Raw genomic sequence first — 12,149 nt, 5'->3', positions numbered from 1 at the left:
ATGTATCTGAAAGTTTTTTATGGATTTTGCTGCTGCCACATGTGCTATGTCCATGTGTGCAGGTGTGCAGGTGTTCCTATTAAAGTGGACGTCATGTATGAATGTAATTCACTGTATGTATGTAAAATAAAATTCATATGTAAACACACATAAAAAACTACAAAGAGAACTAGCAGTTGTGTTTCAGCTGATTTGTATGGATACACCAACTCTATTAGACATGATTCCTATGAATGGATTTCATTTTTTTAAGCACATTAATCATTTCTTATAAGCACAAGAATGTATTATTTATAATTATTATTACTGTTACAGTTATTATTAATATTTAATATTAATCATCCGTTTTTAACTTTGATCATGGTCATTGGCTATTTGTTATAACAGCTTCCCTTATAGCTGACTGTATACAGTATATATAGATGCATACTGAACCAGTATAAATGTATCTAGCATTTCTAAAAGTTCGTTAACGGTGATTTATTAAACAACTCTTAGATAGATCAGCTGTTAGATAACAATGTTTAGTTAAGAAATATGTTTAGAAATAAATCAGCTTGGTTTTCCGACAGTGTAAAGAGAGATATTGTCAACTTTTGGGGTAAGTGTAGCGATTAGCCTGTTAGCATAAAAACATCTTCGTATTTTCTAGCCAGATAGCATGTTCATTTGTATTACAAAAAAACACCATTTGTTATATAAAAGTAGTTATATTTCCATATAAATTACTTTAAAACGTGTATTTTTTTTCCTTTTTTTTTAAATATCGATGTTTTTCAGTGTCTCAGGGTGGCGCCATCTGTGACTGGGAAAAGGCTGATTACCTCATCAGTGAAGACGCCTCGTGTCCCGACACACACAGGTGCTTCACCTGTACACCTGTACACACCTGTACACACACACACACACACACACACACACACACACACACACACACACTTATGCTTGAACTTTATTTTGTTTTTGTTTTTTTAATTAGCCAACGCCATTTTGTTTTTACCTCAGTATGAACTTCATAGTTGGGTAACTTGCTTTCCATAAAGGCAACTTAGTATATAGATTTATCAGTATTAACTGCAGCCTGATGACATTCACACTGTAAAAGCTCACATATACCTCTAATATTCATTCATTCATTTTATTCAAACCCACCACAGCACCATGCACACATTAATGGCTGTGGGGGGTTTTTTGTTTGTTTTTTTTACATTGGGAGGAAACTATAGAACACTGAGGAAACCCTGTTGAACAAGTGAAAACGGCAGAAAATATCTATATTAGCTGAATGTACCTAATAAATCAAAATCTGTTTGTACCCATGTAGGGCTAGTACATAGTAGGAAGTCCTACAGTCTGCACATTTCATTTTAGGATCCATGTAAGTGAGGAGTATGCGATGGACAGAGCGACAGTATTTCACAGTGCCTACCTCTCCACTTGTAGGCTCCGGTGGAGCACCAAATCTGTGCCGCTTGGTCATTACCTACTGCCTCCAGTTTCTGTACAGAGAGGTGAGTTATGTTACTGACCACCAAATCCTAGTTAAGTCAATTCTTTGCTGTATTAACAAAAAATTAATGCAAATCTGGTAGCTCATGATTTAAATGAGGTGAATAAAAACAAGAATTCAGAGTCCCTACAACTTGAAACTTGTAAATCATAGTTACTAAAATTACTGTGCCTGATTGTGTTTAGAGGTGAAAGCCCGACTTGGAAGGTTCATATGGGAGAAGGAGGAGATGCTTGGAGTGTCTGTGAGTATATTGTTTTTTATGGCATAATTTCTGTTAATCAGTATTGGTAATAAAGATCTCATTTATAGAAGACGGCACGTGGGAACAGAAACTCTGAGCAGATTCTATATATTCAGCCTGATGCAAAAAGAAGTGAGTCAGAGAACGGAAAGAAAAGGTATGAAAGGCTGATAAGATAAGATCAGACAGTAAAGGCCAACACTAGTATACTGTATACTGAATTAGATGTTAATGTGTCTCTCAGGCAGGAGAACTGCATGAACACCTCTTTATCAGAAGAATCAGTATGTTGTAAGGCGCAGCTCTATCCAGTAAACAACATGCTTTCTGGTAATTAATTAACACTTTTCTGTCAACGGGTTGAAGGAATCCCAAAATGTGCTTCTTGATATATTTAGTTTTTTACTAGAATATTAATTTATTTCTTTACTAATAATTGAGGACCCATTTTTCTACATCAGGAGTGGTAAATTAAGATTATAACTTCCAACTAGGCCTGAATTTCGTTCCGGTCCAAAGTCTAACTGACTATATAGCAGCAGCCTCGCTGGAATTGTCTATGAGCAATAACAATATTATATTATGCCTCTATAATTTTCATGTCTCCTTACTTATTTTTTACTTATCATCAGTATTTAGGGCTATTAAAGCAAACTACAAGATGCTCGTAGGTAGACTATGTATTAAAACATGATTAATTTCTGTTTAGGAACTATCAAAGAATCGTTTTCTGGAAACTAATTATTCACATGTGCAGGATAAGATGTGCTGTTTTTGGAAAGTAATCAACAGCAGGTCAATTACATTTTTAAATAATGACACCAGAATTTAGGATCTGTTCTGAAGTGTGTTTCCTCTATAGGTTATGTCCATATTGACCAGCTAAAGAAGTTCTCAGGAGAGCTGTGTGACTTCCTACCATCCCACTTTGGTTATTCAGTCTCTCGATCTCATAGCAGAAGACCTTATCAGTAAACAGCGAGACAATGGCAGGACTTTGTAACTTATTTTAAAAGCTTGACAAACTAAACACTTTATCCACAGAAATAAGAAGAGAAAAACTGTTTGAATGTGTGTGTTCTTAATTTTTGATTATTATCCAATCTACACAATACATGACTGAATAAAGCAAATTTGTAACCATTGCAACTGTGATATTTCAGTATCACCAGATATTAAGGTAAGACTGGCAAATATGACAATATAAAAATCATGAGAAATTGTCACAATGTACTTTTTCTCTCGTTCCAAAAATATGAACTGCGGTATCATTCGTAATTTTATATGAAATTCTCGGAGGTTTATTATATATACACGAAACATTTAATCTTCTTTTTAAAAAAAAAAAAAAAAAAAAGGCAAAATACATGGAGCTCTGACTCATTGTGTACAACATGATCACAAAAAGGGAGCCGTTTTATTATTGATATCGGAAAAATTCTTTCAAAATCTACAAATATAGAAAACAAAGCAGCACGTCTGGTTTAAATAATGTATACATGCATAAAATCAAATTCAGAGAATCATATCTACAATTTAAAAGACTCTTATCTGTTGAGATGTAGTTATACAAAACCTGCTGATCATGAGTCTCTTTCAGATATAAAGTTCTCTATTTAAGAGATCTATGTATTTAATAATCATTGTTTTAATCCATTTGCTTAAAATAGCAAACACTTCCCACAGGGTACACAATAAAAGAAGTGTTAGAAATACAGACACTTAATGTATGGTGTTAAGTAAAACGTGTGTGTGTGTGTGTGTGTGTGTGTGTGTGTGTGTGTGTGTGTGTGTGTACAAGGAAGGACTTTAAAACAGTAGCAGTCATATTCTTCAAACAAAACTGGATTATTGGTTGGGGGGACCATTCAACTTCAGATCAGCTACTGGATGTGAGGCCGTGGCTTTAGGATAAGTTTCCTGTCTAAAAAAATAAGCAGAAAATACACATTCAAATTCAAGAGTTCTTAAAATTGTAAAGGATAAAACACCAGATTGCTCCATCACTCACATCATCACAGGACATGTTGTATTCTGCTAGCACTGTCCGGCAGCGTGCAGCAATACTGCGTGAGGGTCAAGGAAGGAACTGCTGTAAGAAATAACTCATTAGACTGAAATACTTGTTTAAAAGAATGTCTGGAGGCCAGGCTGCCGGGTTTTTCTTTCACAGCTGTGGTGGACTAGCGGGTTCAGTAAGCTGTTGATATAACAGCCATGTAAATCTACTTCCTATTATATTTGTAAAGCCCTATTTGAATAGAGTATATAATAACAAAGCATCTTTACAGAAATCCAGATGTACATTTAGATTTCTAATAAGAAAACCAGGGTTGACATTAACATTAAGGAACAAAGGGGAAGAAGTTATATGATACCTGATACATGGTGTCACCTAAAAGAACATCATCTATTCATATACACAGCATTTGGCAGTTGCCGTGTTCAGAGTAGGGATAGCCTGATACCATTATTTTGGCTTTGGTACGATACGAGAAGGTAATACTTCGGGATTGACACTAAATAATAAGGGAAAAATAACCAGCCTTAAAAGATAACTAAATTGAAAGTTTTATTGAAAAAAAAAATATAAATATAAATATAAATATATATATATATATATATATATATATATATATATATATATATATATATATATACACACACACACACACATATATTCACACCTTTGTCCCAAACTGTAACCAAAACCTTCAGGGAACAAGGGTTACATTTTGATGTTTGAGGAAAAAAATTCAAACAAAATAAATAAATAAACTTAAAGAACATAACCCGAAATCTGTGAATTTTGGACACACTCCCACAGCCCCTTTAGTACCTTAGTAAATTCATCTAGACATTATGTCACTTTATAAGCGTAATAGTGTACAGTATATTACCAAATACGTAGTTTCAAATGTTATTCCTAACGTTCCTGAACATTCGGTTCCGCTGTGAATTCACGTGAATTTTAAGAAAATCTGCAACTTGTTTTTAGCTAGTTTCCAAACGAGAATCTGCTAATTTTCCGAGCTGTGGGTTCCTAACTGCAAATTATTGGGGGTTGACTGTAATATATAAATAAATAAATATAAACCTACCAGGAACATAGTTTACATTTTGACTTTGGAGGCGGAGGCAAAAAAAAAATGCAACCGCACTAACACAATTATTGCATGTGCATATCTTCTCAGTCTTTTAACGGTTTTGCGGCAATTTGGGAAGCACTGCAGCCTACAGGTGAATGTCGAAACAGTATGAAATACAGAATTCATAAAAATTATATAGTACCATTTTAAATATACTATATACCGGTATTTTTCCAGTATCGGTCCTAGTACCGCATCCCTAATTCAAAGTGACTTATACTGCTAAGCAGCTATAGTGCTCATGTTAGTTCTCACTCTCCAGTGTTCTGTATTGTTTAAAGAATTATAATTACACTCCTGATATCACCCAAATGAGGATGGGTTCCCCTTTTGAGTCTGGTTCCTCTCAAGGTTTCTTCCTCATAACATCTAAGGGAGTTTTTCCTTGCCACAGTCTCATCAGGGATAAATACACATCGTTCACCTTAACTGTTGATTTCTGTAAAGCTGCTTTGAGACAATGTCTGTTGTGAAAAGCGCTATAGAAATAAACTTGACTTGACTATGGGGATAAGGGCCTTACTCAGGGGCAGCTTGGTGTGGCTGGAATTTGAACTCATCACCTTCGGATCCAAAGCACAATGGCTTAACCATTAAGCTACCACCTCCCCTGTACACCATATTTCAGGATTATAAATGATTACTCCAATATAACAGTATTTTCCAATACCATGTTTACCATTAAATAAATAACAGTAAGAAAAGTCATGAAAATTGAATAAGAGATAATGAAAATGCTTTTGAGAACTTATTAATATACAAAACTGTTTCAATAATGCTCCACTTGACCTTACTAATTCCTTCCCTGAAACTTACACCTCAATGCTACAGTATGTTACATATCTTGATAACTGAGGTGGATATGCTACAACAACAAAAGGTCACATTGGGTTCCACTCCTGTCAGCCATTGGGTTTCACTCCTGTCAGCCAAGAACACAAACTGTACAAGCTGCTTATCTGAGTTAGTGTGGTGACTCCTGGTATAGACTTCCTGTCAGCTCAGACCAGTTTTGTGTCTTATTGTAAAAATACTTTCCATTCCCGGGACCAAATTCTGCTTTGAATATTGGAAAGCAACTTTGATAGAAAAAGGATACATCGATGGCGCAACGACACGTTTGTGTATTCCAGCAAAGAACAAGCCGATAAGAGTGATGCAGCTTATGGTGAAAAATGGATGATTCCATAAAGATGAAAAGAATGAAACCTATGGAAGAGGGAGAAATTACTTTAGCTTTGCAAGGATGAGACAATTGATTAACGTTACCTTTAACAGTGTTCTCACCTTTTGTGTGTCTGGATCTATTAACCAGTTCCAAGCTCCAGTCGCTGTGCAAACTGACACCACAATCAGAATCACTGGGAAATAAAACAGCGGTGTGTGAGATAAAGTTATTCCTGTGTCTAAAAGCAAATTGTTAATACTGTTGGCTTCAAAATGATTGACACGATTCACAAAGATGGGGTTAAATGATGTGACAGCAGTATGACTGAAATATCCAAACAAATTCACGGTTAGACCAATTAATCTTTTCCAAGCAACTGGAGTTGAGTAAAAAAGGGCACAATTCTGGTTCGCTCCATGCACAGTGAGGAGGACAAGCAAAATGAAAAATGACCTGACAAAGACTTTTTCAATAACTTTGTGGATTCCTAACCAGTAAACAAACTTTCCTCTTCCACATTATAACAAAATTGAGAAAAAAAAGTTTACATTGATTCTGTAAAAACAAAAAAAAACAATATCGTATGACTTACTTCGCCACCGGCCTGTAGCTGGCTGCAGACAGGATACATACTCTGTTAATCTCCTCTCAAAAGCCTTCAGATCTAAAAGGAGAAATATAAAATTAGGGGTCAAAATATACACCTGAACAAACATGAACCTGATAATAACCTGATAATACTATTTTATTCATTATTTATTCAAATCTTTCAGTTTCTACAGGAGTTTTCATCCTTATTACAACCCAAAAGGCATAATAGGGGCATTATCCAAATATTATTAAGCAAATATTTATTATTATACAAATTAACTATTATACCTCCATTACACAAACAAATGTACAATTATACAATTTGTGCACCCACATAGCTTTAGAGCAAGTTTAAATATTTGGCTGTTTTTTTCTATTTAACCCAAAAAAATGTTCTTCTTCTTCTTTCGGCTTCTCCAATTAGGGCTCGTCACAGTGGATCATCCGTCTCCATACTACTCTGCCACTGTCTCTAAAACCATACAACATCGCAGGTCTCACCACAGTGCTATAAACTTTTCCTTTCACTATTTCAGATACTCTTCTATCACAAATCACTTGTTCCACTCTTCTCTATACTTCTCCATCACCATTCTCAAAGGAAATAACGTGTCTGTGGTGCTTTTCCTCGGCATAAACCCCTACTTTTGCTCACAGATGGTCACCTCTTCTCTCAGCCTGGCTTCCAATACTCTTTCCCATAACTTTATGGTGTGACTGATCAACTCAATTCCCCTGTAGTTACTGCAGGTCTGCACATCTCCCTTATTCTTAAAAACCGGTACCAGCACACTCCTTCTCCATTCCTCAGGCATCCTCTCACCTTCCAAAATTCTTGTTAAACAACCTAGTTATAAACTCCACTGCCATCTCTCCTAAACATCTCCATGCTTCTACCGGTATGTCATCTGGTCCTACCGACTTTCCACTCTTCATCCTCTTAATTGATGCTCTCACTTCCTCCTTACTAATCCTATCCACTTCCTGCTTCACCATCTCCACACCATCCAACCTTATCGCTCTCATTTCCCTTGTTCATCAGCTTTTCAAAATTCTCCCTCCATCTTCTCAACACACTCTCCTCACTAGTCAACACATTTCCATCTCCATCCTTTATTGCTCTAACTTGCAGTACATCCTCCCCAGCTCGGTCTCTCTGCCTGGTCAATTGATACAAAGCCTTTCCTCCTTCCTTAGTGTCCAACTTCTCATACAGCTCCTCATATGCCTTTTCCTTGTCTTCGCCACATCCCTCTTTACCTGCTGCCTCATCTCCTTGTACTCCTGACTACTTTTCTCATCACTCTGTCTATCCCAATTCTGTTTCTCCAACCTCTTTCTCCTTATGCTGTCCTGCACTTCCTCATTCCACCACCACATCTCTTTGTCTTCCTTTCTATTTCCAGATGTCACACCAAGTACCTTTCTAGCTGTCTCCCTTATCACTTCTGGAGTAGTTGCCCAATCATTCAGCACCTCTTTACCACCACCGAACCCCTGTCTGACCTCTTCCCTGAACCTCACACTACACTCTTCCTCCTTCAGTTTCGACCATCTTATTCTTTTTCAGTCTTCGATCTTCTACTCTTCTTCACCCTTGAAGTTTGTCCCAATCACTAATCTTTCTTTCCTAGTTACACTCTCCACCACTTCATCTAACTCACTCCAGAAGTTTTCTTTCTTCTCCATCTCACACCCTACTTGTGGAGCATAAGCTCTGATGACATTTATTATCAACCCTTCAACTTCCAGCTTCACGTTCATCACCCTATCAGAAACTCTCTTCACCTCCACTAAACTCTTCCTGTATTCTTCCATCAGAATCACCCCGACACCATTTCTCTTTCCATCTACACCATGAAAGAACAGTGTAAACCCACCTTCAATGTTCCTGACCTTACTCACTTTCCACTTGGTCTCCTAAACACAACATATCTACCTTTCTCCTCATCATATCAGCTACCTCTCTTCCTTTACGAGTCATAGTACCAACATTTAAAGTACCAACCCTAACCTTCACCCTCCTACACTTCTCCTTTCCCTGCGGTCTCTAAACATCTCCCTCCTCTCCTTCTCTTCTCTTTCGGCCAACAGTAGCCCAATTTCCACCGGTACCCTGTTAGCCAACAATACCTGTGGCGGTCGTTGGTAACCCGGGCCTCGACTGATCCGATATGAAAATCTGATTCTTGATGCACATATTTGATTTGGCACATGTTTTACACTGGATGCCCTTTCTAACGCAACCCTCCCTATTTATCCAGGCTCAGAACCGGCACTAAGAGTGCACTGGCTTGTGCAACCCTAATAGCTGGGTTACCATCACAAAAAAATATAAAAATGAAAATATTGGCACTGGTAAATGTCCGGAATTAAAAGGGATGGAATGGAAAATGGTGCACTAATACTTAAAAAAATGTCCCACATTATTATTTTATCCAATTTAATCACATTTTGACCATTTTGTTACTATATATTCTAAATTCTTGTATTAATGAATACCTTGAAAGAATTCTGGATTTGGATAAGTCAGAAGGGGATTTTAAAGTGATTTATAACAGCAATGACGCCTTAAATCACACTTGTTATAAATGTTTTCTCTTGTTATCACTTGGAAGACATGCAGGTAGTTGGGTTGAAAGAGGCAGGTGTAGAGGACAGGGGGGTATGGAGATGGATGATCCGCTGTGGCGACCCCTAATAGGAGGAAGCCGAAAGAAGATGATGTTCACTTTATTGTTTATTTCACAATATTGGAAGGCGTGTCAGAGCTCAAGCTTCCATGTGGTGGCGTTTAAGCTTTGCAGTTTCTTTAAATACTGTGCTTTTTTTCGTCTTATTTACATTTGAGAGAGAAAAGTGAGTGTAAGCAAAGTGTATATAGTTGCTATAACTTAAGTGAAAACCTAATGCTCCACATTTCTGATTGTAACTATACACATGACAGATATCGATCAGTTTTAAAAACATAATTGTAAGTAGGTTGCTGTTGTGTAGAAGGAATTAAACACTTCAGGACTCAGTAACTCTGATTGATCACACAACAGTATATTACTAGTTCTTTCCCTAGAACAGTCTGACACTAAGTATCACACTTCTCAGCTTATTTAATGGATCTCTGGCCAGTTGCTTTTAGGGTCCACGACCGACCACACACACTTTCACACTTTTTCACCCCATGCTTTCATGCTTTAACAATAAGACTCCTGTTTCACAAATCAACCCCTGACCTATAAATCCACACCACAAACACCCTCAATACCACTAACACTACACCGTCTCACGGTCTCCATGACAACAACATCTGGAATGTTTTTGTTGTATTTTTTATCAAGTTAAATTAGCTTGTCGTTAGCTGTGATATTAGCTCGGGCTAACAGCGGTTAACGCCTCTGCGTTTATCATTCATAAAAACCATTACAGTCAAAACTGGACAAGAGATAGAAAAAGGTGTTTTATCCATATTTATATTTACGTGTGTCAATTAAAAATGCTGAACTTTAATACCTTCCGCTTGTTCCAGAGAGTTCATCGCTGTGCAGCCGGTTCGTCACAGTCCAGGCCTCGCGACAGCGCAAGCGAAAGCTCTGCTCTCATTGGACAAGATGTGATTGCGTAACATTTTAAAGCGCCGCTCTTGCGTTCAAGGCGGTCACTAATGCGCCATTATGCGCATAAAGACATGCGTATGCTAAAACATTTCTGCGTTTGCGTTGAATGGAATTAATATTTCATATAGATTGCAACCTTTTCTAATATGTATTTGTTTGTTTGTATGTTTGTCGTGGCAATTTAATATAAAAAGTAACAAATTCAATATAAAGTTCAAATACCAATCAAAAGAAACTGAGTCCAGTATCCAGGGTTGTTGTGTCAAAGAAAAATAAGTCTTTATTCAGCAAAGTCAAAAGATACACACCAAACAAACACATGCAAAAATTGTGGAATGCATCCATCACTATTATTTTAATTTCTTTTTAATAATCGTATTATCCACCCTCACCTTCTTGAGAATGGGTTTTATTCAAGTATTCTTCCTTGTCTCATTTTTTTCCTTGTTACTGTCACATCTGGCTTGCTCATTGGAATAAATACCTAAGTGTAAAATGTATATATGCAATTGATATGTTTTTCTAATGCTGTGACAACATCCTTTTTAAAAAAAGAAAGAGAAAAAAAGCTCTATACAACAAATAGCTCGACACATATTTGTGTGAAACTTTGCAGTGACAATTTTAAGTACTGACAGTAGATGCTAAGTTAAAATGTTCTTAAATTCAACAGAACAATTTTTTTTTTTATATTAAAGTTAAGAAAGGAAATTTATTGACAGACATTTAATATTACATGCTTGTAATTCACAAATAGAGTGTGGTACTTCTAAATCATTAGCATAACCTACAGGTTATTTGAAACTTTGTTGTTTACTGGTGTCAGTTTGTTAACTAAAACAATATTAAACTTTTCCTTAAGTATTGAATCTAACTCACTGTCAACTACATTCTTGGGCATTATGAAATCGGTGTCTTCCTCCTTGTTAAATGTCACTTCAATGTAGGTCCACCCGATCAGAGCTCTGTATCCAGTGGGGGTCTGGATGGAACAAATGGATTTCTGTGTGAACACAGACTCAGGGCTGGTCTGCAAGTATTCGCTTATATTAAGAAAATGATCAATTTCCCGTGGTGTTAAGACAAAGGAGTATATTGGTTTCGTCAGTTGCTTGTCAGCGAGTCTGGAATTAGCAAAGGCTTCATTCCGGATCAGTGGCTTTCTTCCAGTCTTCTCCAGTGTCCATCTCTCACCGTCATTCAATAAGCGAAAAATCCCTGCTGGTTGCTCTTGATCTTCATTTGCGACCATTTCTAAGGGGTGCCATATTTGGTCCCCCACTCCAAAACTCACATCAGTGATATAATGCTTGCTCTTAATCTCCACAAGGCTAATGAGGTGTGAATCTGAGTGGCTGAGGTCATTTTTGACCAGGTTATAGACCTTACAGCCCAGCATGGTGTATTTGTATCCCATCTCTCTCAGCACCCAGGAGAAGAGCAGGTTGCTTTCACAGCACCATCCTCCACGACAGTTTCTGACAATCTTCTCATAAATGATCTGCAAGTTCATGGTATTTTGTTCTCCACAGTGGATACTGAGGTTCTCAAAGGGAACACTCATAACATGCAGCTCATGGACGGTATGAAGAGTGGCCAGATCGGGTTTCTTGTACACTCCACTGAACCCAATCCTTCTGAAGTATTCCTGAAGGTCCATTATGTTTCTGCAAAGGATAAATGCGCAGACTGCTCCGTCAAAACTTTTAAGCTCTGTCAAGTCATGAGACAGGTTTTTATTATGGGGCCATGCAAAATTTTTATGTAAATGTAGGACTTTATTTAAATTTATAGAGCAAATAGCCTGGAATTGCAAATCCAAATTGAAATGATAATGTAAAAAAAGCAGATGAGTCAGATGACCAGAAACAGAGCA

At 37.0% G+C, this 12,149-nt stretch overlaps 3 protein-coding genes across 5 annotated transcripts; 1 reads left to right on the top strand and 2 right to left on the bottom strand.

Annotated features, from left to right (window-relative positions):
• Window positions 1–391: 391 nt before the first annotated feature.
• On the top strand, window positions 392–2,899 carry terb2 (telomere repeat binding bouquet formation protein 2). 3 transcript variants are annotated; one of them, XM_046841068.1, is made up of 7 exons: window positions 392–601; window positions 781–862; window positions 1,372–1,511; window positions 1,696–1,754; window positions 1,826–1,911; window positions 1,999–2,084; window positions 2,617–2,899. In XM_046841068.1, the coding sequence occupies exons 1-7, from the start codon at window positions 538–540 to the stop codon at window positions 2,727–2,729; spliced, it is 630 nt and encodes a 209-aa protein (XP_046697024.1). In that variant the 5' UTR covers window positions 392–537; the 3' UTR covers window positions 2,730–2,899. The 3 variants fall into 3 exon arrangements, with proteins under 3 accessions (XP_046697024.1, XP_046697025.1, XP_046697023.1); XM_046841069.1 differs by having other exon boundaries at window positions 393–601; window positions 1,444–1,511; window positions 1,823–1,911; XM_046841067.1 differs by having other exon boundaries at window positions 398–601; window positions 1,823–1,911.
• Window positions 2,900–3,152: 253 nt separating this feature from the next.
• Window positions 3,153–10,313, bottom strand: cnep1r1 (CTD nuclear envelope phosphatase 1 regulatory subunit 1). The gene is made up of 6 exons (XM_046841070.1): window positions 10,170–10,313; window positions 6,664–6,735; window positions 6,191–6,264; window positions 6,003–6,112; window positions 3,766–3,820; window positions 3,153–3,678 (listed from the first exon to the last, which is right to left on the bottom strand). The coding sequence occupies exons 1-6, from the start codon at window positions 10,192–10,194 to the stop codon at window positions 3,661–3,663; spliced, it is 354 nt and encodes a 117-aa protein (XP_046697026.1). The 5' UTR covers window positions 10,195–10,313; the 3' UTR covers window positions 3,153–3,660.
• A 747-nt stretch (window positions 10,314–11,060) lies between these two features.
• On the bottom strand, window positions 11,061–11,933 carry LOC124380209 (arylamine N-acetyltransferase, pineal gland isozyme NAT-3-like). Its single transcript, XM_046841066.1, has one exon. It carries the CDS (start codon window positions 11,931–11,933, stop codon window positions 11,061–11,063), a length of 873 nt encoding a protein of 290 aa, XP_046697022.1.
• Window positions 11,934–12,149: the final 216 nt, after the last annotated feature.

The sequence above is a fragment of the Silurus meridionalis genome, chromosome 26 (assembly GCF_014805685.1).
Source record: "Silurus meridionalis isolate SWU-2019-XX chromosome 26, ASM1480568v1, whole genome shotgun sequence".
NCBI classification, from domain to species: Eukaryota; Metazoa; Chordata; class Actinopteri; order Siluriformes; family Siluridae; genus Silurus; species Silurus meridionalis.
Note: the sequence above shows the minus strand (reverse complement) of the source record. Positions and strands in the feature narration are given on the sequence as shown.

Excerpts from the sequence above, each read along its gene's own strand:
- LOC124380209 (XM_046841066.1), bottom strand. The coding sequence starts at position 11,933 with ATGGACCTTCAGGAATACTTCAGAAGGATTGGGTTCAGTGGAGTGTAC.
- terb2 (XM_046841067.1), top strand. The coding sequence starts at position 538 with ATGTTTAGAAATAAATCAGCTTGGTTTTCCGACAGTGTAAAGAGAGAT. Across the intron at positions 602-780 it reads AGATATTGTCAACTTTTGGG|TGTCTCAGGGTGGCGCCATC; the intron begins GTAAGTGTAGCG and ends GATGTTTTTCAG. Across the intron at positions 1,912-1,998 it reads TCAGAGAACGGAAAGAAAAG|GCAGGAGAACTGCATGAACA; the intron begins GTATGAAAGGCT and ends TGTGTCTCTCAG.
- cnep1r1 (XM_046841070.1), bottom strand. The coding sequence starts at position 10,194 with ATGAACTCTCTGGAACAAGCGGAAG. Across the intron at positions 6,736-10,169 it reads CTCTCTGGAACAAGCGGAAG|ATCTGAAGGCTTTTGAGAGG; the intron begins GTATTAAAGTTC and ends TTCTCCTTTTAG. Across the intron at positions 6,265-6,663 it reads AGCTACAGGCCGGTGGCGAA|TGATTCTGATTGTGGTGTCA; the intron begins GTAAGTCATACG and ends TTTATTTCCCAG.